Source organism: Coregonus clupeaformis, chromosome 12, assembly GCF_020615455.1.
Source record: "Coregonus clupeaformis isolate EN_2021a chromosome 12, ASM2061545v1, whole genome shotgun sequence".
Lineage (NCBI taxonomy): Eukaryota > Metazoa > Chordata > Actinopteri > Salmoniformes > Salmonidae > Coregonus > Coregonus clupeaformis.
Window position 1 is genome coordinate 26,214,419 of NC_059203.1, and position 25,764 is coordinate 26,240,182.

General features: G+C 44.5%; 1 protein-coding gene across 6 annotated transcripts in view; it reads right to left on the minus strand.

Moving 5' to 3' along the window:
- Positions 1 to 2,153: 2,153 nt before the first annotated feature.
- The window catches only part of LOC121578138 (plasma membrane calcium-transporting ATPase 1), a 187,913-nt gene continuing 164,302 nt past the window's right edge, over positions 2,154 to 25,764 (minus strand). For 2 of the 6 annotated variants that reach the window (XR_006002737.1, XR_006002736.1), the window contains 3 exons: positions 10,602 to 10,812; positions 6,964 to 7,037; positions 4,871 to 4,957 (listed from right to left, as the gene is read on the minus strand). Coding sequence is in view for 4 of the 6 variants with exons in the window: in XM_041892267.1 (XP_041748201.1) it covers positions 4,721 to 4,957; positions 10,696 to 10,812 (354 nt within the window). In the remaining 2 variants the exon portion in view is untranslated. Of the gene's footprint in view, positions 4,958 to 6,963; positions 7,038 to 10,601; positions 10,813 to 25,764 lie in introns of all 6 variants that reach the window. The other 4 variants (XM_041892265.1, XM_041892263.1, XM_041892267.1 and 1 more) reach the window with 3 other exon arrangements.

Here is a 25,764-nt window from a genome sequence, read left to right on the forward strand (position 1 = left end):
TTAGATACAATTGAAAATATATTAAAACACAAGAATTGGTTCGGGTAAATATCGGCCTATGTAAAATAAAGGAGTTATGACTTTAAAATGTGATATTCCAGTTTTCTAACTTTAAATTTTTTTTTACAACTGAGAAGCTGCTCCAAAAGAAATCTCCCAAACCCAAAGAAAATAAAGCTATCTAAGACGATGCTTTAGAGAAGCAATGCAGATCATTACGGTCAACAGTTATTGCACAACGCCTTAGCATGTTCATTTTGTCATACATGAGTCATAATTGAGACCTGTGCAATAAGAGGAAAGGTCTTACAGATTGGTCAGAAGCCGCAATGGGCTTGTCCAACAGAGAAACAAACTTTGTCAGGACTGTCTGTCTGACTGTCTGGCCGTTCTTTAGTTCTCCATCCACCTCAGACATACGGACCTGTTGGTCTGCTTCTGTTGTACAGTTGTGCCAAGGTTAATAACAAAACAGCAAACAAACAAAAAGATTGGGGTGTGTCTAGCGGATGGAGTATCTTTTCACCTGTGGAATGGAAGGGCATCCAGTTCAATAAGAGATCACAACAGCACAACCATGGCAATAGAAGAGGGACAATCTTAGCGACGCTTCAAGCTCTTTGTATTCTCTGTCCACGTTTACATGCAACAACATTTGCTATTTTGGGGAGATGGAAAATAAGGAAACACATTCACCTGACAATAATCGTTTTAAACAATCTGGTCAAAATTTTTACGATTGTACAAAACAAGACTTTGGCAGAACCTTCTTAAAGCTATGATGGGTGATCACTGACTGACTGACCCCTTTTCATTACCTAGAGTTCAAAGTTCAAAATCATCCCATGGCTATATTTACACAGTGTATTGAATGTAGAAGTGCAGTCTTCCAAATAGATTATCGCAGAAGAAAAGAAAGGATTACCATTGAAAAGGAGTCCCAAAAATGTGTCCCCAAAATGAGACTGTCTAACATGCTGACCAAACCGTCCGCGTTGTGTGCGTGAGTGTTTGAAAATAAATATCCACATACATGTTATTCAATCATTTCATCCAAACTGCTCATGCGCATCAACAGGCGTCTGCGTAGCCAGGCGCTAAAATAGAACTTGGTTCTATTTTAGAACTTGGTTCTATTTTAGACGTTTGACGAGCTGTAATAGAACTTGGTTCTATTTTAGACGCTTGACGCGCTGCAAGTCCCGCCTTTCCCATCTACTCATTGGTTTTTACGAGCATACTCCCACGTGGGTGATTGAAAGATGAAGGTCCACACTGCCATATAAAATCCACAGAAGAAGAAGAAACATGAACAAGGAGAGATTAATTTTAAAAAACGAACTAAAAATGAACTCGGTTTCCCCTTCTTTATCTGTGGATTAATTGTCGGAGTAGAGAACACACGATTTTGTATGACTCAAAATGGGTAAAATAGCAACCCAATGTTTATCTCCCAGGATAAATTAGCTAAATGTCCATGAATGTTTCATATGTGTTTCAACCTGTCCCCAAATTAATATAGTTAATTAAAAGTTGGTTTTGGTATTTTGACCTGCATGTCATGAACGCGTCTGGTGGGGATAGACAAAATCAACATGCGCACAATGACGCACGTGTGGAGCCGGTTTGGTTAGCATGTAATGGACGAACGGACACCACAGCAAAGGCATTTAGTTTCTGTTTACGGACACAAACAGGAAGAGGAAGTGATGTCACTACCGGTTTAACAGTTCTACTCGAAACAGTTTCCTAACCCATTAGAATAAAAAAGGTTAACGCTTGATTTGGATGACATCGAAATTCATGCCCTCTTTTCGACAAGTCGACTAACGTCACTACCCAGTTGTGTAAGAGCACCGATCCTCTCAAAAAATAAGTTAAACTCGCAGTCATATTAGTCTGAAAGAACAGACACAACGTAACAAATATATTTATATAGAGAAAATAATATATACTCCCAATTCATTTAGCATGACTTCAATGTTCTGTTTACTACCGTGTTCTATTTCACTCGCTTTCATTGGACCCCATTTGATTTAAGTTACTGAGAGAAATAGCAGAATTGAAGCTACTGTCTCTTTAAGAATGTATATCGTGAAGGGAAAGGTGTGGTAAGACTAGATTGTTGAAAGAGTATGTCCAATCGCATGGCCTAAAGTGAGTAAACAGTTTATTTTAGCTTTGTTAGCCCCAGCATCGGACAACCAATCATGGTTTACAAATGCCGCATTAATATACTGTATATAGAAACATATTCCCCTGTTGATTCATCTCATTCATGGACTGTACTGTCACCAAAACACTTCAGCCTATACATATATATTCCAAAATATTAAAAAATACTAAATATAAAAATACAGAAGAATTGTAAAAAATGAACAAAACATTGAGTTTATATGAAAATCATGCAAGAAAGCTTCCCAATAATGATGCACTAAGCAAGGAGACCAGCCAGAAGAGGGAGGCGCAGCGCGAGCAGGCTTACGGTGGCAGGCTTACGGCAGCAGGCTTACGGCAGCAGGCAGACTATGTTCTGTAAACATCGTTGTAGTCCATGACACATATAGTCGGCAGTGACACGTTATTTTGCTTCCATCATTTTTTGGGTCAGAGTGGAATAGAAAGGAAACCTCAATAACGATGGGGTACAAAACAACAACGACAACCTATAAAATATGGCTCTGAGTAAGTAGAAAAGGTGTATCATCAGAGGGTTCTATCGAAGTAAGTAACCTAGATATGAAAATAAGGTTGAAAATATGGCAGTAGTACATCGATAGCACATATCCTGTTGAGGGTGTCACACTCTGTCACAGAGTTGGTGGCCGGAGTGGGAGTCTGCCCAAGTTTACACTCTTTCTACCATCATTTAAAACAACGACATACACCACTGAATACAGGAGCTCTCATGCACATCTCTGGTTGAGTATAGTTTTTTTCTTGTTAGAGTATTCCTCTTCTTGTTAGGCTATTATCTGTGGTTGGTGGGTTGGTTGGTAGGTGGGTTGACCCGAGAGGACATGTGGGGATGTGTTGTGTCCCTATGCTAGCAGGCCGGGGGAGGTAGGGTGTAAGGGGAGCAGGACAGGGTGAGGAGGGAGGGGGTATATTGGATTCATATCTGGGCCTCTAATGGTTGCTTCTCCCAGAGGCATGGCGGGAGAGATCGATAGTCCTGTGTCACTCTGAAGCCGACACAGTGACACTCGATAACGACACACACAGTCAAGCTGCAGCTAACAGGAACAAGCCCAACGCTTGTCAACAGTGTAAAAAGAGTAGTACATTTGTCTTGTTAAGGTATAGATCAGAATGTATTAATTTAGTTTTTTTATGTGTGGAAAAAAGGAGTGACAGACTAAAGAAAAAACAACTACCAATTTCTGTCTTGTACACAAGGTAGGTCCTAACCCCAACCAATAATGACCCCAAAAACCATCTCTAAATTCCCATTCTATTTAACACGGCTGAAACCTGGATCAAATACGTTATGCATACGAGAGATGGGGGTGAACTGGTCCTTGAAAAAAGATCATTCACTTCACTCGGACGTTCTTATTCTTACTCCATATTGAGGCAGTATCGTAAGCTGTCAACTTACTCTCAACGGGCTAGTGAAAACCAGAACCCTGATTGAGATGAGGTCATCAGATGAGGGCATGCCCCGGCCCTTTTTCCCACATCGTCTTGCTATGACGCCACTCCACAGAGAGGGGGTTCCCTCTGGCTCTAGCCTGCTACTAGCTTTTCTTTGAATGTGTTGTTTTAAGAGAATTCACTTTTCTGTTAAAATAGACTAGCATCCTTTGCACTTTCCTTCCATAAAAAAAGGAGAAATCATAATAAAATCATGTCAAATGGACCCAGAAGAAAAAAGTGAGAGATGTTTAGACGGTTGAACCTTCATCATTGAAAATATGTAGTTTATCAGAATGAATGAAGACATGGGTTCCTGGATTGAACTGAATAACCAATTAGTACATCTTGCTTCAAAACAGATCAAATGCATACACACTGTACAGTTAAAACACAGATTGAGAAATGGAGAGGCAAAACTCAGTAGCTGAAAGCTGTTAAATCACATGGCCCATGTTCATTTGATCATCAAATCAGCTTGGAGCTGTGTTGAAGAGCCTATAAAGCATATATACTGTATGTACACATACATGAATGTACACATGGATATACTCCTAAAGTTCTGTGTCAGTTAGTGTATGCAGTGTGTAATAAGCACGTACAGGAGGATAAACATGTTGTGTTTCAGTTCTGAAAACTGATATTAAAACTCCAAAGATGGACAGTAGGACAGGCTACAGCCTTCGACAGAGCAGATTGGTGGACCCCACATGGCCCCTCCCACCCATGAGTTTGGGGCGCGATGTGATCGGATGGTCTGCATGTCACTCTGCTGCACATACTTAAAGGGCACACGCATCACAGTCCGTGCAAGCCGATGGGAATGGCAAGGTGGGGTGGGTGGGGGGGCAGGTGAGAGGTGGGTGTAGGGTTCAGAAAGATGAGGGAAGAGGAGGCGGAGGAAGAGGAGGTGAAGAGGGGGAGGCGCTGGGACCCCTTGCCTGCTCTGGGTGTACCCTCTGTAGGATGAGGGGCGTACTGCATGTCCTCCTGGTGTTTGAAGAGAGGAAGTGCAGGAGGGTAGCCAGCCGGCCGACGGGGGGGATGGATAGAGCAGAACGGAAGAGAGGAGCAGAGGAGGTGATCAGCAGGAGGCCTCGTGGCTGACGTCTGGAGCTTCTGCCCCCCCAGAGAAGGAGCTGGGGATGTGCTGGATCTCCATCTCATCACTGCTGCTCTCATCGATGTCAGGGATCCGCGCCTCCTCCTCAGACAGGGGAACAAACTCAGGGTGGGCCATGAAGTTATGGATGGAATTTTTTGATTCTCGGTTCTCTAGCCCCGGGTAAAGGGAGCTACGGAACGCATTGACCACCTTAATCTGTTACAGAGAAAAGGTGGTGGGGGGGGGGAGAGAGAGAGAAATAAAAATAGCAGTTAGTATGAGGGTCCTGGTTCGGTCTTCCTGTGTTGATGGTGATGAGAGGAGGCAGGCAAGCAGGCAGGCAGGGGCTTATGGGTAATCTGCTAGGGGGTACAAAAGGTGGTCAGTGAGAGTTGAGAAGTGAAGGATTCTGGGATGGCATGGTTGCTCGTCGCAGTGTCGATCACTTGCCCGATCATCAAATCAAACAGCAGGCAAAAGGAAGACACACAGGGGCCCCAAAAAAACAAACCAAAAACCCACAGTCCACTACAACATACAGTACGGCACGAGGGTGAGTGGAAAATACAGGAGCACTGCAAAACAAATACACAAAAATACAGTACGATATGCAAACAAAACCACACAAATAAATGTGAAAATAAATACCAACTTATGAGGTGGGAACACATGATGATGACAGTGTACGGATATTGAGCAAGCATCGGGACAAAAACCACACAGCTACTTAATTCTACAGCACACCCCCCAAACACACTGACACATAAAGTACAGCATGCTATCTGAGGCAACATGCTGCAGGTTCTAATCACTGTGACGCTAGGACATACTCCAACACACCAGCCTACACACAGCTACAGAACAATACAGCTAGCTGGCAGCACCTCAATGTTCTATAATGAATAAAGGGATGGAAGTTGTCTGTTGGGCTGTTTGGTTGGCGACCAAAGATGAGTCCAGTTCGGGGATATTTTGTAGGAAAGGCGGGAGTGTGGAAAGGGAGAGAGGATGAGAAGAGAGGGAGGGAGGCAGAGGAAGGAAGAGAAGAAATGTAAAGAGGTGAAGAGGATAAGTACGGGTAGTAGAAGAGGGGAAAAGGATGACAGGTTGATGCTGCAATAAAACGAACATGCACTTATAATATGCCATTTAGCAGACGCTTTTATCCAAAGCGACTTACAGTCATGCGTGCATACATTTTTTGTGTATGGGTGGTCCCGGGGATCGAACCCACTACCTTGGCGTTACAAGCGCCGTGCTCTACCAGCTGAGCTACATGTACAGTAGACACACACACCCTTTCACACACAAACACAGTCAAACACACACAAACACACACAAACCACACACAAAACACTCACACACAAACCACACTCACAGACAAACCACACTCACAGACAAACACACTCACACACAAACGCACTTCTAAAGCTGATGGTACTCAACACTTTCTACAATTCAGAAACAAATTAACTAGCTTGTTTATAATCTGAAATACACCACAACGTGAGCGGACATTCTTTTCTCTCGAACTACTTGTCTGTATTTAACCTCCCACCTCACCATCTACTAAACTACATCATGTTAGACCAACACAGCTACTCTGATGAATGTGTAGGACATGCACAGCCTATCTCCAGCCCAGGCATGTCAGCCACACAGGACAGGGTAGGATGCAGTATGTCAGGCAGGCAGGCAGGGGTGGTTAAGAGGAGCTGACAGGCGTTCTGCTACAGGCCCTCAGCTCTCAGTCAGGCCGGTGAGGAGAACACAGCGTGCCAGAGAGAGAGAGAGATGACTGTGCAGACACCCATTCATCAGAGGTGTGAAAATGAGCACCTCTGGCTGGCAGAGGGACTGTGTGTGTGTTTGTGAGAGAGTGAGTGAGTGAGAGAGTGAGAGCATGAGTGTGTGAGTGAGAGAGAAAGAAAGAGAGAGAGGACCAACAAAAATGGAAAAAGGGTCAAATCCAATCATTTACATTTCCATAGCATTATCTGGCTTGATGCTGCTTATTATGAAGAGAAATGAGCTCTATTTTGTTGGGCTGTATGTAGGCCTCATCTCTACAGCCTATCCAATCAGCATCCAGCCTCTGTGTTTGTACTTCTTATTCCAGGCAGGCTTCTCTGGCCGTGTGTGTGTTTGAGAGAGCATTGTGATGTCGAACAAAAGCTATTTCCATTTCCATGCCAGGAGGAAATAGCCGTACACACACACACCACAGTACTGGTCCGATTCACTCCTTTGGTCTTTGGTCTGTTATTGTTACCCTGTAGTCAGAATGGAGAGAGTCCTGGGAGGAGAAGACGGAGAAAGAGGAGAGGAAAGAGACAGATGATTAGGATAGGATGGAAATATACAGCAGAGAGAGAGAAGCAACAAAGATTCCGAGCTAGAGATAAAGGAGTGAGACACGGGGAATAGTATGAGAGAAAACAGAGAGTGAAAGACCGAAATAATAAAAAGAGGTAAAGGGTGGGAAACAGGGCCTGCAGCTGGATCAGAAAGCGGGAGTGAAAGGAGAAAAGGTCATGGGTGAAAAAAAGAGGTGATCACATTAAACGACCACATTCCAGCAGCTCTAACTGTGCACATATACTGGGTCAGGGGTGAGAGGTCAAAGGTAACAGCTTGACCAAACAGTTTTAGTCCTAGAGCTATTTTAAGTCCACTTTGTACCATGTTTGTGCTGCTACAATGTTGTGCTGCTGCCATGTTGTGTCGCTACCGTGTTATTGTCATGTTGTGCTGCTACCATGCTGTGCTGTCATGTGTTGCTGCCATGCTGTGTTGCTGTCTTAGCTCTCTCTTTATGTAGTGTTGTGGTGTCTCTCGTCGTGATGTGCGTTTTGTCCTACATTAAAATTTTTTATCCAAGCCCCCTTCCCACAGGAGGCCATTTGCCTATTGGTAGGCCGTCATTGTAAATAAGTATTTGTTCTTAACTGACTTGCCTAGTTAAATAAAGGTTAAATAAAAAAATAATGTTTTTCTAGTCTTACATTACTTATTTATATAGTGTTATATATTTTCCATATCCTTCAGTCCTAATCGTCTTTTCTTTTTATAATCATATTCAGAGTTTTCCCAGAGACTTTAGTTAGCTTTGTAAATCCGTTGCATGCACCACCTCTTCCTTTCCTCTAGAACCTCAGTGTGTGACGAGTGACTCTGCAACCCTGCCTCTTTAAGCTCAGCGTTTTAAGTCCTCCTATATGTGTGTGTGTTTGTTTGTGTGCGCTTGTGTATTTTTGTGTGTGTGTGCTTCACTGTGTTTCTAAGTCCTCTTGTGTCTGTCTGTTTGTGTGCGTAATGTGCATACTGTATGTCGGTGTGTGTGTTTATTTTTGCGTGTTTTTCTATGTCTCAAAGTCCTCTCATATCCATCTGATCTCTGCGTTCCTCTCGTGTGAGTGTGTTGACGGTTGCCAAGATACACCAATGTACTGCAGGCATCCATAACCCTTTTTACATAAAGAACTGTGGAAGAAATATATGGCTATCTTTTTTCTCCATAAATCTCTTTTAGTGAGAAAGCATGCTGTCATGGAGGAACAAGTCAGTGCTGGGGTCGCCTGCCAAGCCTTAAAAAAACAAAAAACATACTGAGTCATAAGTCCTCCCTGAATAGTGGGACTGAGAAAGAGGGAGGAGAGAGAGGGACAGAGAGGGAGGAGAGAGAGGGACAGAGAGAGGGACAGAGAGAGGGAGGAGAGAGAGGGAGGAGAGAGAGGGAGGAGAGAGAGGGAGGAGAGAGAGGGAGGAGAGAGGGACAGAGAGGGAGGACAGAGAGGGAGGACAGAGAGGGAGGAGAGAGAGGGATGAGAGAGAGGTAGGAGAGAGAGGTAGGAGAGATAGGGAGGAGAGAGAGGGACTGAGAAAGGGGGACAGAGAGGGAGGAGAGAGAGATAGGAGAGAGAGGGATTGAGAAAGGGGGACAGAGGGAGGAGAGAAGGGGAGGAGAGAGGTAGGAGAGAGAGGTAGGAGAGAGAGGGACTGAGAAAGGGAGGAGAGAGGGAGGAGAAAGAGGTAGGAGAGAGAGGGACTGAGAAAGGGGGACAGAGGGAGGAGAGAGAGGAACAGAGAGGGAGGAGAGAGAGGGAGGGAGGAGAGAGAGGGAGGGAGGAGAGAGAGAGGGAGGGAGGAGAGAGAGAGAGGAGAGAGAGTGAGGAGAGAGAGTGAGGAGAGAGAGAGGGAGGGAAGAGAGGGAGGGAGGGAGGAGAGAGGGAGGAGAGGATAAAATGATAAAGACAGAAAGAGTAAAGAGGCGACAAGAGAGAGAGAGAAAAAAAAGAGATCGAGAAAGAGCGCAAGGGAGAACGAGAGATGCATGTGAAGTAGAGAAACAAGACAGAGGGTGTATCATCCATACATATGAGTTATGGGGCAACTGGAGGATCCAGACTGGATGTGAGAGAGAACGAGAGAAAAGGAGGAGAGAGGAAGAGAATGACAGAAAGGGAGGAGAGAGAAGGAAATAGCTGCAGCATCTATCTTCTAGCAGCTCACTGAGGGATGGGAAAAAGGGGTATGTGTCTGTGTGTGTATTTTTGTGTGTGTGCTTCTCTGAGTTTCTAAGTCCTCTTTTTTCTGTCTGTTTGTGTGTGTGTGTGTGTCTCTCTCTCAGGACTCTGTTGCTGGGCAGACGGCGTGTGTGTCTCTGTTTGGAGGGAGAGGCAGTGCTGTGTCGTGGTGCGAGGAACGACACACCTCTCCCCCTTTTCTCTCCTCTCACCTCTCCATCCCTCCCCCTAGCAAAGGACAAGGTCATCCCCCCATCACTCCGTCCCTCCAACCCTCTCACACTACTTAGCTCATCTCTCTTAATGTATACAGTCCAACACCATCACCAGAACTAATGGACTCTATACACTAACAATACAAATGACTACATCACTTCTAGTCACAGAATCACTCACACAGTCATACATTCACTCTCTCCTTTCCCACACATGTATTCTCAGGGCTGGAGATGGACATGGAGATGGCTGAGCTGTCAGCCAATGAATTGTGACTAGCCCTTTAAGATTCCCTATATGTCCTTGGTGCCAGTTGGAGAGAAGGTAGGAAAGACATGCTTTCTGAAGTCACAGCATATAGCCACTGGAAGTAGAAAAGAAGACTGACAAATACTAATACCACGTGCACACACACACACAGAGAAGTGCGGAAGCAGCTCAGGAAATGGAGAGTGATGTTATTAGAAAACGCAATTAACCCTTCACTGTTAACCCTGCCTCATATAACAGCATCTCAGATTAGATCTGTCCGCAGGATTTAACCCTTTCAGATTATACCCTGTGTGAGATTATCCTCGCCTGGACCACCAAAGTCATGGAATTTTCATCAGTCAGGAATAAGATGGATTTGGCTCTGTATTTCCTGCCCATTCCTTTAGGTTGATCTCACCTCACTGAGAGGTCTCACCAGGGTTAATACATGCAGATCATATTAGGAGTTTGGAGAACTGCAGCCCCCACGATGCACTGGGAGAAGCCGTAGGAGAGATGCAGAGTGAACCGAGGATGCAGGACGGTCTTTCTGTGTATTAGCAAGGGGTGAGTAAACGAGTGCAATAGAGGGAGAGAGAGAGGGAGAATGAGTGAAAGAGTGGAAGAGAGAGAGAAATCAAGAATATGCGATAGAAAGGTAGAGAAAAAGCGAGAGACTCAGTTAGAGAAAGTAGTCAGCAGACATCGGCAGGCTGTGGTTGGGGTAATGATGGCACGTCAGCCAATCATTCAAACAAACAGTCAGTCAGTCATGCAGCATTCAGCATTCTGATTGGAGGAGAAGGAGGAGGCGGCAGAAAAGACAGCTTGTTGTTAACGGGTCGCCATGGCAACCGCTCACTCACTGCCTGCAGTGGAGGAGGAAGCAGCGACGGTGGCAGCAGGAAGAGGCGGGGCCACGGCAGAGTTGGCAGACAGGGAGGAAGAGGAAAGCCCTACGTGGGTGGGGCTAGAGACTGTTTTGGCGTCGTTGTGCTGGCTGACCACTGAGGGCTGGCGTCTCAACGCCCCCGGCACCGGAGTCTGACCCGTCTGGAACGTATAGACCACATCCATCTGCAAACAGCCCACAGCACAGTCAGAGAGTGAAGAAGGGAGCAAAAGAAAGAGAGAGAGGGGGGTGGGTGAGGAGAGAGAAGGTGAGAGGGAGAGGAAAAGAGAGAGAGAGGGAGGATAAAAAAGAGAGAGAGAGGAGGGGAGAGATAGCAGAAAGAGACTGCATGGGCAGAGCAGAAACAATGGTTATGAAAATAGAGAAAATCCCCAAATTGTTAGTTGGAAGGGAGAGAAGGGGGGATTCGGCGAAATTGAGGGAGAGAGGGACGATGAAAGGAGAGGGAGAGGACTGGAATGCTTGCCACTGAATGAAAGGGGGGATATTCTATTGTGACAGAGGAAAGGCTGAGTGCACTGGTGGGAGCGAGGGAGGGAGCGATTGAGAGAAACACAAAAGAAGATGGTAGACAGAGAGTGTTCCTACAGGCCACTGATAAGTTTGGTGTGAAGTTGTCCTCCTCTTGCCAATTATGTCCTGGTTGTGTTTGACTAACCAGCCGTGCTCCCACATACAACCGCACCGCACAGCCCACCAGGATTAGACAGGGGAGTCGTAGGGTGGAGATAAGGACCTAATTAGCTCACTGCCTCTCACCGTCACCCTCTTCCTCCCATCCCTCCATCCTCCCCAGGAGAGAGAGAGAACACTCTACTGCTTCTCCTCTCAGCACTTCCTTTATCAGTGTGATGGAGGGAGGAGGGGAGGGTGGTGATGAATAGGAAAATTGGGCTGAGGAAGTTGAACGTCGGAATGGGAATAAGAATCCGGAGCGAACAAAACAAACTACCTTGGGAGAAACTAATAAGGAGCAGCAATTATGGCGATGTGAGGACATTTTGTCAACAGTAAAACATGTTAGTTCTAAATCTACACACGGTGTATGTAAACATACTGATAACAACACAGTCTAAAAACGACACATACAACAGAGATTCTAAATTAGTCTTAACGAACCCAGCATATGAAATATCTCTAACATAACTGGTCAATCAAATCGAAAGTATTTCCATCATCAAGCATTAGACTTAATATATACAGTGAGGGAAAAAAGTATTTGATCCCCTGCTGATTTTGTACATTTGCCCACTGACAAAGACATGATCAGTCTATAATTTTAAATGGTAGGTTTATTTGAACATTGAGAGACAGAATAACAACAAAAAAATCCAGAAAAATGCATAAATGTTATAAATTGATTTGCATTTTAATGAGGGAAATAAGTATTTGACCCCTCTGCAAAACATGACTTAGTACTTGGTGGCAAAACCCTTGTTGGCAATCACAGAGGTCAGACGTTTCTTGTAGTTGGCCACCAGGTTTGCAGACATCTCAGGAGCGATTCTGTTCCACTCCTCTTAGCAGATCTTCTCCAAGTCATTAAGGTTTCGAGGCTGACGTTTGGCAACTCGAACCTTCAGCTCCCTCCACAGATTTTCTATGGGATTAATGTCTGGAGACTGGCTAGGCCACTCCAGGACCTTAATGTGCTTCTTCTTGAGCCACTCCTTTGTTGCCTTGACCGTGTGTTTTGGGTCATTGTCATGCTGGAATACCCATCCACGACCCATTTTCAATGCCCTGGCTGAGGGAAGGAGGTTCTCACCCAAGATTTGACAGTACATGGCCCCGTCCATCGTCCCTTTGATGCGGTGAAGTTGTCCTGTCCCCTTAGCAGAAAAACACCCCCAAAGCATAATGTTTCCACCTCCATGTTTGACGGTGGGGATGGTGTTCTTGGGGTCATAGGCAGCATTCCTCCTCCTCCAAACACGGCGAGTTGAGTTGATGACAAAGAGCTCGATTTTGGTCTCATTTGACCACAACATTTTCACCCAGTTCTCCTCTGAATCATTCAGATGTTCATTGGCAAACTTCAGACAGCCCTGTATATGTGCTTTCTTGAGCAGGGGGACCTTGTGGGCACTGCAGGATTTCAGTCCTTCACAGCGTAGTGTGTTACCAATTGTTTTCTTGGTGACTATGGTCCCAGCTGCCTTGAGATCATTGACAAGATCCTCCCGTGTAGTTCTGGGCTGATTCCTCACCGTTCTCATGATCATTGCAACTCCACGAGGTGAGATCTTGCATGGAGCCCCAGGCCGAGGGAGATTGACAGTTATTTTGTTTCTCTTCCATTTGGGAATAATCGCACCAACTGTTGTCACCTTCTCACCAAGCTGCTTGGCGATGATCTTGTAGCCCATTACAGCCTTGTGTAGGTCTACAATCTTGTCCCTGACATCCTTGGAGAGCTCTTTGGTCTTGGCCATGGTGGAGAGTTTGGAATGTGATTGATTGATTGCTTCTGTGAACAGGTGTCTTTTATACAGGTAACAAGCTGAGATTAGGAGCACTCCCTTTAAGAGTGTGCTCCTAATCGCAGCTCGTTACCTGTATAAAAGACACCTGGGAGCCAGAAATCTTTCTGATTGAGAGGAGGTCAAATACTTATTTCCCTCATTAATATGCAAATCAATTTATAACATTTCTTACATGCGATTTTCTGGATTTTTGTTGTTGTTATTCTGTCTCTCACTGTTCAAATAAACCTACCATTAAAATTATAGACTGATCATTTCTTTGTCAGTGGGCAAACGTGCAAAATCAGCAGGGGATCAAATACTTTTATCCCTCACTGTAGTAGCAGAGGGAGAAAGGAGAGAGGGATAGAGAAGGAAGGGAATAGAGAGCAATCAATTCAAGAAGAGAGAAACAGTTAGAAAAAAACAGTGAGACAGAGAGAGTTGCATATTTCAGTTGAAGAAGAAGAGGGTAGAAGGTTAGTCAGTTACATGGTGAGCAAACAGTATAGCCTTCTGGAGTGGGTGAAAGGATTAGAGAAAGAAAGAGTGAAAGAGAGTGACAGAGAAAGAAGAAAGAGAGAGAGCAGTGAGATAGGACTGGAGTCCGTCACAGGGATGAAAGAGTGAAAAATGGAACGTTAAAGTAGACCTCGGCAGACTGAGAAAGACTCCATCTAGGAAAAGCCTGAACTCTTTTTGACCCACCGTATGAGAGGGAGATATATATACGTTTACATTCAAATAATAACACAACAAACAAATCATCCTCCGCCCACTCTACAGGGGTCTTACTGCAGGCAGTATGTTGTTTCAGCGTTGTTTCAGCATTAGCCATGGCTAATGAAGCCCATAGGGAGACATAGGAATAGCCTCTGGACATGCTAACGCTACGATCTACGCTAACTCATTCCTGTAGGAGGGGAACCAAAGCTCGTCTTCTGGAAATGTCTCTTTAGGCCCACATTATTGTAGTGCCGAAGAATCCTGCCCACCCATGCACACACACACATCTGTCTCTCGACAAAAATAACCAGAAAAGAAAACATGACGTTCTCTACTGTTCACTCTAGTTCTGTACTGGCCTGGAGGGTAGCAGAGTCTGAAATATGGTGGGCAGTGCGTGTGTGTGTGTATGGACACAATAGACCTCGGCATCCTCTCCACCTCCATAGAGAGAGAGACAGGCAGGGTGTGTGCTGCAGGCAGGGTGTGTGCTGCAGGCAGGGTGTGTGCTGCAGGCAGGGTGTGTGCTGCAGCCAGGGTGTGGGCTGCGGGTGGGGCGTGTGCTGTAGGCAGGGTGTGTGCTGCAGACAGGGTGTGTGCTGCAGGCAGGGTGTGTGCTGCAGGCAGGGCGTGTGCTGTAGGCAGGGTGTGTGCTGTAGGCAGGGTGTGTGCTGTAGGCAGGGTGTGTGCTGCTGCCAGGGTGTGTGCAGCGGGTGGGGCGTGTGCTGTAGGCAGGGTGTGTGCTGCAGGCAGGGTGTGTGCTGTAGGCAGTGTGTGTGCTGCAGGCAGTGTGTGAGCTGTAGGCAGGGCGTGTGCTGCAGGCAGGGTGTGTGCTGCAGGCAGGGTGTGTGCTGCAGGCAGGGTGTGTGCTGTAGGCAGGGTGCGTGCTGTAGGCAGGGTGTGTGCTGCGGGTGGGGTGTGTGCTGCGGGTTGGGTTTCGATGCATGTGACCACCCGGGCGGCCTGTGTGTGTGTATGTACAGTTGAAGTCTGAAGTTTACATACACTTAGGTTGGAGTCATTAAAACTTGTTTTTCAACCACTCCACAAATTTCTTGTTAACAAACTATAGTTTTGGCAAGTCGGTTAGGACATCTACTTTGTGCATGACACAAGTAATTTTTCCAACAATTGTTTACAGACAGATTATTTCACTTATAATGCACTGTATCACAATTCCAGTGGGTCAGACGTTTACATACACTAAGTTGACTGTGCCTTTAAACAGCTTGGAAAATTCCAGAAAATGATGTCATGGCTTTAGAAGCTTCTGATAGGATAATTGACATCATTTGAGTCAATTGAAGGTGTACCTGTGGATGTATTTCAAGGCCTACCTTCAAACTCAGTGCCTCTTTGCTTGACATCATGGGACAATCAACAACAAAAAAATCAGCCAAATTGTAGACCTCCACAAGTCTGGTTCATCCTTTGGAGCAATTTCCAAACGTCTGAAGGTACCATGTTCATCTGTACAAACAATAGTACGCAAGTATAAACACTATGGGACCACGCAGCCGTCATACTGCTCAGGAAGGAGATGTGTTCTGTCTCCTCGAGATGAACGTACTTTGGTGCGAAAAGTGCAATCAATCCCAGAACAACAGCAAAGGACCTTGTGAAGATGCTGGAGGAAACAGGTACAAAAGTATCTATATCCACAGTAAAACGAGTCCTATATCGACATAACCTGAAAGGCCGCTCAGCAAGGAAGAAGCTACTGCTCCAAAACAGCCATAAAAAAACCAGACTACGGTTTGCAACTGCACATGGGGACAAAGATCGTACTTTTTGGAGAAATGTCCTCTGGTCTGATGAAACAAAAATAGAACTGTTTGGCCATAATGACCATCGTTATGTTTGGAGGAAAAAGGGGATAGCTTGCAAGCCGAAGAACACCATCCCAACCGTGAAGCACGGGTGTGGCAGCATCATGCTGTGGGGGTGCTTTGCTGCAGGAGGGACTGGTGCACTTCACAAAATAGATGAGGAAGGAAAATTATGTGGATATATTGAAGCAACATCTCAAGACATCAGTTAGGAAGTTAAAGCTTGGTCGCGATGGGTCTTCCAAATGGACAATGACCCCAAGCATACTTCCAAAGTTGTGGCAAAATGGCTTAAGGACAACAAGTCAAGGTATTGGAGTGGCCATCACAAAGCCCTGACCTCAATCCTATAGAACATTTGTGGGCAGAACTGAAAAAGCGTGTGCGAGCAAGGAGGCCTACAAACCTGACTCAGTTACACCAGCTCTGTCAGGAGGAATGGGCCAAAATTCACCCAACATATGGAAGGCTACCCGAAACGTTTGACCCAAGTTAAACTATTTAAAGGCAATGCTACCAAATACTAATTGAGTGTACAGTGGGGGAAAAAAGTATTTAGTCAGCCACCAATTGTGCAAGTTCTCCCACTTAAAAAGATGAGAGAGGCCTGTAATTTTCATCATAGGTACACGTCAACTATGACAGACAAAATGAGATTTTTTTTCTCCAGAAAATCACATTGTAGGATTTTTAATGAATTTATTTGCAAATTATGGTGGAAAATAAGTATTTGGTCAATAACAAAAGTTTCTCAATACTTTGTTATATACCCATTGTTGGCAATGACACAGGTCAAATGTTTTCTGTAAGTCTTCACAAGGTTTTCACACACTGTTGCTGGTATTTTGGCCCATTCCTCCATGCAGATCTCCTCTAGAGCAGTGATGTTTTTGGGGCTGTCGCTGGGCAACACAGACTTTCAACTCCCTCCAAAGATTTTCTATGGGGTTGAGATCTGGAGACTGGCTAGGCCACTCCAGGACCTTGAAATGCTTCTTACGAAGCCACTCCTTCGTTGCCCGGGCGGTGTGTTTGGGATCATTGTCATGCTGAAAGACCCAGCCACGTTTCATCTTCAATGCCCTTGCTGATGGAAGGAGGTTTTCACTCAAAATCTCACAATATATGGCCCCATTCATTCTTTCCTTTACACGGATCAGTCGTCCTGGTCCCTTTGCAGAAAAACAGCCCCAAAGCATGATGTTTCCAGCCCCATGCTTCACAGTAGGTATGGTGTTCTTTGGATGCAACTCAGCATTCTTTGTACTCCAAACACGACGAGTTGAGTTTTTACCAAAAAGTTCTTTTTTGGTTTCATCTGACCATATGACATTCTCCCAATCCTCTTCTGGATCATCCAAATGCACTCTAGCAAACTTCAGACAGGCCTGGACATGTACTGGCTTAAGCAGGGGGACACGTCTGGCACTGCAGGATTTGAGTCCCTGGCGGCGTAGTGTGTTACTGATGGTAGGCTTTGTTACTTTGGTCCCAGCTCTCTGCAGGTCATTCACTAGGCCCCCCCGTGTGGTTCTGGGATTTTTGCTCACCGTTCTTGTGATCATTTTGACCCCACGGGGTGAGATCTTGCGTGAGCCCCAGATCGAGGGAGATTATCAGTGGTCTTGTATGTCTTCCATTTCCTAATAATTGCTCCCACAGTTGATTTCTTCAAACCAAGCTGCTTACCTATTGCAGATTCAGTCTTCCCAGCCTGGTGCAGGTCTACAATTTTGTTTCTGGTGTCCTTTGACAGCTCTTTGGTCTTGGCCATAGTGGAGTTTGGAGTGTGACTGTTTGAGGTTGTGGACAGGTGTCTTTTATACTGATAACAAGTTCAAACAGGTGCCTTTAATACAGGTAACAGTGGAGGACAGAGGAGCCTCTTAAAGAAGAAGTTACAGGTCTGTGAGAGCCAGAAATCTTGCTTGTTTGTAGGTGACCAAATACTTATTTTCCACCATAATTTGCAAATAAATTCATTATAAATCCTACAATGTGATTTTCTGGATTTTTTTTCCTCAATTTGTCTGTCATAGTTGACGTGTACCTATGATGAAAATTACAGGCCTCTCTCATCTTTTTAAGTGGGAGAACTTGCACAATTGGTGGCTGACTAAATACTTTTTTCCCCCACTGTATATAAACTTCTGACCCACTGGGAATGTGATGAAAGAAAATAAATCATTCTCTCTACTAATATTCTGACATTTCACATTCTTAAAATAAAGTGGTGATCCTAACTGACCTAATACAGGGAATTTTTACTAGGATTAAATGTCAGGAATTGTGAAAAAACGAGTTTAAATGTATTTGGCTAATGTGTATGTAAACTTCCGACTTCAACTGTATGTGTGCGAATGCTAGAGCTCCCAGAGGTACAAAACTCTCCTTCGTATGCACCCGCAGAGAAGGACACCCTGTGGAGTCCCCCAGGAGAATGACACCCTGTGGAGTCCCCCAGGAGTATCACACCCTGTGGAGTCCCCCAGGAGAATCACACCCTGTGGAGTCCACCAAGAGAATCACACCCTGTGGAGTCCCCCAGGAGAATCACACCCTGTGGAGTCCCCCAGGAGAATCACACCCTGTGGAGTCCCCCAGGAGAATCACACCCTGTGGAGTCCCCCAGGAGAATCACACCCTGTGGAGTCCACCAGGAGTTGACGGGGGTGTGTGTGTGTTCCACTACAGAAAGCATTTGGAGACCTGGTGAAAAGCTTTATTTGAATACAGTCTCTAAATATAAGCAGTGTGTGAGCACCACATGCAGTAAGTGTGTGTGTGTGTGTGTGTGTGTGTCTGCTTCCCATCTCCCATCACAGTAAGTCTCTTCAACCCTAAGGCTGTGCATACAGAGACAATGAGAGAGAGAGAGAGAGAGAGAGAGAGAGAGAGAGAGAGAGAGAGAGAGAGAGAGAGAGAGAGAGAGAGAGAGAGAGAGAGAGAGAGAGAGAGAGAGAGAGGCTGAAAGTCATCCATTACAACTCTCTCCATTAGATTATATAGAGATGTGTCTAGCTGTGTTGGTGGGTAGTGACTCTCTGTCTCCAGGCCTTAAGCCTCCAGTGTGTCAAGAGTCTCTAGTCGACCAGGCAGTATTTCCACTCCCCCGAGTGACCCAATAAGACCCAGAGCTACTGACAAACAGCACCTTACATCCCAGGGCCCAAATTCATAAAGCGCCTCAGAGTACGAGTGCTGATCTAGGATGAGCTCCCCTCTATCCGTATGATCTTATTAATTGTGATCAAAAAGGCAGAACTGTTCCTAGACCAGCACCCCTACCCTGCAACGCTTGATACATACGGCTCCTGGTTTCTCATCTCCCTGACTCCCGACCCACCAATCTAGGATTTACTGATATAGAATTACTGTATCCCGTAGGTGGGATACAGACAGTAGAGGCAGAGCAGAGGTGACACTGTGACAGGAAATCAAACCCAAGCCATCAGGCCGTGTGTCACAGTCCCATTGTCAGGTTGTCATCAGGCCACTTTTCTCTCAGACGACAACACCCACCTGTCTGTCGTCACAGGAGGCAGCAGCAGAGATATTTACGTTCCAGTCATTTAGAGAAAAACTCTTATATAACTCTTCACTTTCAGAGAGACTTAGAATGACTGCATTCAAAAAAGGAGGCTGAAACTACCACATAACACCAGCACCTTGTAAGACCTTAAAAATACACACACACACACACACACACACACACACACACACACACAGTGAGGGGAAAAAAGTATTTGATCCCCTGCTGATTTTGTACGTTTGCCCACTGACAAACAAATGATCAGTCTATAATTTTAATGGTAGGTTTATTTGAACAGTGAGAGACAGAATAACAACAAAAAAATCAAGAAAAACGCATGTAAAAAATGTTATTAATTGATTTGCATTTTAATAAGGGAAATAAGTATTTGACCCCCTCTCAATCAGAAAGATTTCTGGCTCCCAGGTGTCTTTTATACAGGTAACAAGCTGAGATTAGGAGCACACTCTTAAAGGGAGTTTTGTTACCTGTATAAAAGACACCTGTCCACAGAAGCAATCAATCAATCAGATTCCAAACTCTCCACCATGGCCAAGACCAAAGAGCTCTCCAAGGATGTCAGGGACAAGATTGTAGACCTACACAAGGCTGGAATGGGCTACAAGACCATCGCCAAGCAGCTTGGTGAGAAGGTGACAACAGTTGGTGCGATTATTCCCAAATGGGAGAAACACAAAAGAACTGTCAATCTCCCTCAGCCTGGGGCTCCATGCAAGATCTCACCTCGTGGAGTTGCAATGATCATGAGAACGGTGAGGAATCAGCCCAGAACTACACGGGAGGATCTTGTCAATGATCTCAAGGCAGCTGGGACCATAGTCACCAAGAAAACAATTGGTAACACACTACGCCGTGAAGGACTGAAATCCTGCAGCGCCCGCAAGGTCCCCCTGCTCAAGAAAGCACATATACAGGCCCGTCTGAAGTTTGCCAATGAACATCTGAATGATTCAGAGGAGAATTGGGTGAAAGTGTTGTGTCAGATGAGACCAAAATCGAGCTCTTTGGCATCAACTCAACTCGCTGTGTTTGGAGGAGGAGGAATGCTGCCTATGACCCCAAGAACACCATCCCCACCGTCAAACATGGAGGTGGAAACATTATGCTTTGGGGGTGTTTTTCTGCTAAGGGGAGAGGACAACTTCACCGCATCAAAGGGACGATGGACGGGGCCATGTACCATCAAATCTTGGGTGAGAACCTCCTTCCCTCAGCCAGGGCATTGAAAATGGGTCGTGGATGCGTATTCCAGCATGACAATGACCCAAAACACACAGCCAAGGCAACAAAGGAGTGGCTCAAGAAGAAGCACATTAAGGTCCTGGAGTGGCCTAGCCAGTCTCCAGACCTTAATCCCATAGAAAATCTGTGGAGGGAGCTGAAGGTTCGAGTTGCCAAACGTCAGCCTCGAAACCTTAATGACTTGGAGAAGATCTGCAAAGAGGAGTGGGACAAAATCCCTCCTGAGATGTGTGCAAACCTGGTGGCCAACTACAAGAAACGTCTGACCTCTGTGATTGCTAACAAGGGTTTTGCCACCAAGTACTAAGTACATTATTGCAGAGGGGTCAAATACTTATTTCCCTCATTAAAATGCAAATCAATTTATAACATTTTTGACATGCGTTTTTGTCAGTGGGCAAACGTACAAAATCAGCAGGGGATCAAATACTTTTTTCCCTCACTGTGTGTGTACATACATACATACATACATACATACATACATACATACATACATACATACATACATACATACATACATACATACATACATACATACATACATACATACATACATACATACATACATACATACATACATACATACATACATACATACATACTCATACATACATACATACATACATACATACATACATACATACATACATACATACATACATACATACATACATACATACATACATACATACATACATACATACATACATACATACATACATACATACATACATACATACATACATACATACATACATACATACATACATACATACATACATACATACATACATACATACATACATACATACATACATACATACATACATACATACATACATACATACATACATACATACATACATACATACATACACACACACATATACAGTGGGGAGAACAAGTATTTGATACACTGCCGATTTTGCAGGTTTTCCTACTTACAAAGCATGTAGAGGTCTGCAATTTTTATCATAGGTACACTTCAACTGTGAGAGACGGAATCGAAAACAAAAATCCAGAAAATCACATTGTATGATTTTTAAGTAATTAATTTGCATTTTATTGCATGACATAAGTATTTGATACATCAGAAAAGCAGAACTTAATATTTGGTACAGAAACCTTTGTTTGCAATTACAGAGACCATACGTTTCCTGTAGGTCTTGACCAGGTTTGCACACACTGCAGCAGGGATTTTGGCCCACTCCTCCATACAGACCTTCTCCAGATCCTTCAGGTTTCGGGGCTGTCGCTGGGCAATACAGACTTTCAGTTCCCTCCAAAGATTTTCTATTGGGTTCAGGTCTGGAGACTGGCTAGGCCACTCCAGGACCTTGAGATGCTTCTTACGGAGCCACTCCTTAGTTGCCCTGGCTGTGTGTTTCGGGTTGTTGTCATGCTGGAAGACCCAGCCACGACCCATCTTCAATGCTCTTACTGAGGGAAGGAGGTTGTTGGCCAAGATCTCGCGATACATGGCCCCATCCATCCTCCCCTCCATACGGTGCAGTCGTCCTGTCCCCTTTGCAGAAAAGCATCCCCAAAGAATGATGTTTCCACCTCCATGCTTCACGGTTGGGATGGTGTTCTTGGGGTTGTACTCATCCTTCTTCTTCCTCCAAAGACGGCAAGTGGAGTTTAGACCAAAAGCTCTATTTTTGTCTCATCAGACCACATGACCTTCTCCCATTCCTCCTCTGGATCATCCAGATGGTCATTGGCAAACTTCAGACGGGCCTGGACATGCGCTGGCTTGAGCAGGGGGACCTTGCGTGCGCTGCAGGATTTTAATCCATGACGGCGTAGTGTGTTACTAATGGTTTTCTTTGAGACTGTGGTCCCAGCTCTCTTCTGGTCATTGACCAGGTCCTGCCGTGTAGTTCTGGGCTGATCCCTCACCTTCCTCATGATCATTGATGCCCCACGAGGTTAGATCTTGCATGGAGCCCCAGACAGAGGGTGATTGACCGTCATCTTGAACTTCTTCCATTTTCTAATAATTGCGCCAACAGTTGTTGCCTTCTCACCAAGCTGCTTGCCTATTGTCCTGTAGCCCATCCCAGCCTTGTGCAGGTCTACAATTTTATCCCTGATGTCCTTACACAGCTCTCTGGTCTTGGCCATTGTGGAGAGGTTGGAGTCTGTTTGATTGAGTGTGTGGACAGGTGTCTTTTAAACAGGTAACGAGTTCAAACAGGTGCAGTTAATACAGGTAATGAGTGGAGAACAGGAGGGCTTCTTAAAGAAAAACTAACAGGTCTGTGAGAGCCGGAATTCTTACTGGTTGGTAGGTGATCAAATACTTATGTCATGCAATGAAATGCAAATTCATTACTTAAAAATCATACAATGTGACTTTCTGGATTTTTGTCTTAGATTCCGTCTCTCACAGTTGAAGTGTACCTATGAAAAAAATTACAGACCTCTACATGCTTTGTAAGTAGGAAAATCTGCAAAATCGGCAGTGTATCAAATACTTGTTCTCCCCACTATACATACATACATACATACATACATACATACACTGGAAATACAAATTATATATTTTAAAACATAATATATTTATACACACACATACACAAACAGAAAAATACACACATATATACAGTTGAAGTCGGATGTTTACATACACCTTAGCCAAATACATTTAAACTCAGTTTTTCACAATTCCTGACATTTAATCCTAGTAAAAATACCCTGTCTTAGGTCAGTTAGGATCACCACTTTATTTTAAGAATGTGAAATGTCAGAATAATAGTAGAGAGAATGATTTATTTCAGCTTTTATTTCTTTCATCACATTCCCAGTGGGTCAGAAGTTTACATACACTCAATTAGTATTTGGTAGCATTGCCTTTAAATTGTTTAACTTGGGTCAAACATTTTGGGTAGCCTTCCACAAGCTTCCCACAATAAATTGGGTGAATTTTGGACCATTCCTCCTGACAGAGCTGGTGTAACTGAGTCCGGTCTGTAGGCCTCCTTGCTTGCACACACTTTTTCAGTTCTGCCCACAAATGTTCTATAGGATTGAGGTCAGGGCTTTGTGATAGCCACTCCAATACCTTGACTTTGTAGTCCTTAAGCCATTTTGCCACAACTTTGGAAGTATGCTTGGGGTCATTGTCCATTTGGAAGATCCATTTGCGACCAAGCTTTAACTTCCTGACTGATGTCTTGAGATGTTGCTTCAATATATCCACATCATTTTCCTTCCTCATGATGCCATCTATTTTGTGAAGTGCACCAGTCCCTCCTGCAGCAAAGCACCCCTACAGCATGATGCTGTCACCCCTGTGCTTCACGGTTGGGATGGTGTTCTTATGCTTGCAAGCCTTCTTCCTTTTCCTCCAAACATGACGATGGTCATTATGGCCAAACTGTTCTATTTCTGTTTCATCAGACCAGAGGACATTTCTCCAAAAAGTACGATCTTTGTCCCCATGTGCAGTTAAAAACCATAGTCTGGCTTTTTTATGGCGGTTTTGGAGCAGTGGCTTCTTCCTTGCTGAGCGGCCTTTCAGGTTATGTCGATATAGGACTCGTTTTACTGTGGATATAGATACTTTTGTACCGGTTTCCTCCAGCACCTTCACAAGGTCCTTTGTTGTTGTTCTGGGATTGATTTGCACATCTCTAGGAGACAGAATGCGTCTCCTTCCTGAGCAGTATGACGGCTGCGTGGTCCCATGGTGTTTATACTTGCGTACTATTGTTTGTACAGATGAATATGGTACCTTCAGGCGTTTGGAAATTGCTCCCAAGGATGAACCAGACTTGTGGAGGTCTACCATTTTTTTTCTGAGGTCTTGGCTGATTTCTTTTCATTTTCCCATGATGTCAAGCAAAGAGGCACTGAGTTTGAAGGTAGGCCTTGAAATACATCCACAGGTACACCTCCAATTGACTCAAATGATGTCAATTAGCCTATCAGAAGCTTCTAAAGCCATGACATTATTTTCTGGAATTTTTCAAGCTGTTTAAAGGCACAGTCAACTTAGTGTATGTAAACTTCTGACCCACTAGAATTGTGAATTATAAGTGAAATAATCTGTCTGTAAACAATTGTTGGAATAATTACATGTGTCATGTCCTAACCGACTTGCCAAAACTATAGTTTGTTAACAAGACATGTGTGGAGTGGTGAAAAACAGGTTTTAATGACTCCAACTTAAGTGTATGTACACTTCCGACTTCAACTGTATATATGTGTTTATTTTTGTGTGTGTATATAATAAATATATAATGTGTGTTTACACACACACACACACACACACAGTGGGGGAAAAAAGTATTTAGTCAGCCACCAATTGTGCAAGTTCTCCCACTTAAAAAGATGAGAGAGGCCTGTAATTTTCATTATAGGTACACGTCAACTATGACAGACAAATTGAGAAAAAATAATCCAGAAAATCACATTGTAGGATTTTTAATGAATTTATTTGCAAATTATGGTGGAAAATAAGTATTTGGTCACCTACAAACAAGCAAGATTTCTGGCTCTCACAGACCTGTAACTTCTTCTGTAAGAGGCTCCTCTGTCCTCCACTCGTTACCTGTATTAATGGCACCTGTTTGAACTTGTTATCAGTATAAAAGACACCTGTCCACAACCTCAAACAGTCACACTCCAAACTCCACTATGGCCAAGACCAAAGAGCTGTCAAAGGACACCAGAAACAACATTGTAGACCTGCACCAGGCTGGGAAGACTGAATCTGCAATAGGTAAGCAGCTTGGTTTGAAGAAATCAACTGTGGGAAGACATACAAGACCACTGATAATCTCCCTCGATCTGGGGCTCCACGCAAGATCTCACCCCGTGGGGTCAAAATTATCACAAGAACGGTGAGCAAAAATCCCAGAACCACATGGGGGGACCTAGTGAATGACCTGCAGAGAGCTGGGACCAAAGTAACAAAGCCTACCATCAGTAACACACTACGCCGCCAGGGACTCAAATCCTGCAGTGCCAGACGTGTACCCCTGCTTAAGCCAGTACATGTCCAGGCACGTCTGAAGTTTGCTAGAGTGCATTTGGATGATCCAGAAGGAGATTGGGAGAATGTCATATGGTCAGAAGAAACCAAAATATAACTTTTTGGTAAAAACTCAACTCGTTGTGTTTGGAGGACAAAGAATGCTGAGTTGCATCCAAAGAACACCATACCTACTGTGAAGCATGGGGGTGGAAACATCATGCTTTGGGGCTGTTTTTCTGCAAAGGGACCAGGACGACTGCTCCGTGTAAAGGAAAGAATGAATGGGGCCATGTATCGTGAGATTTTGAGTGAAAACC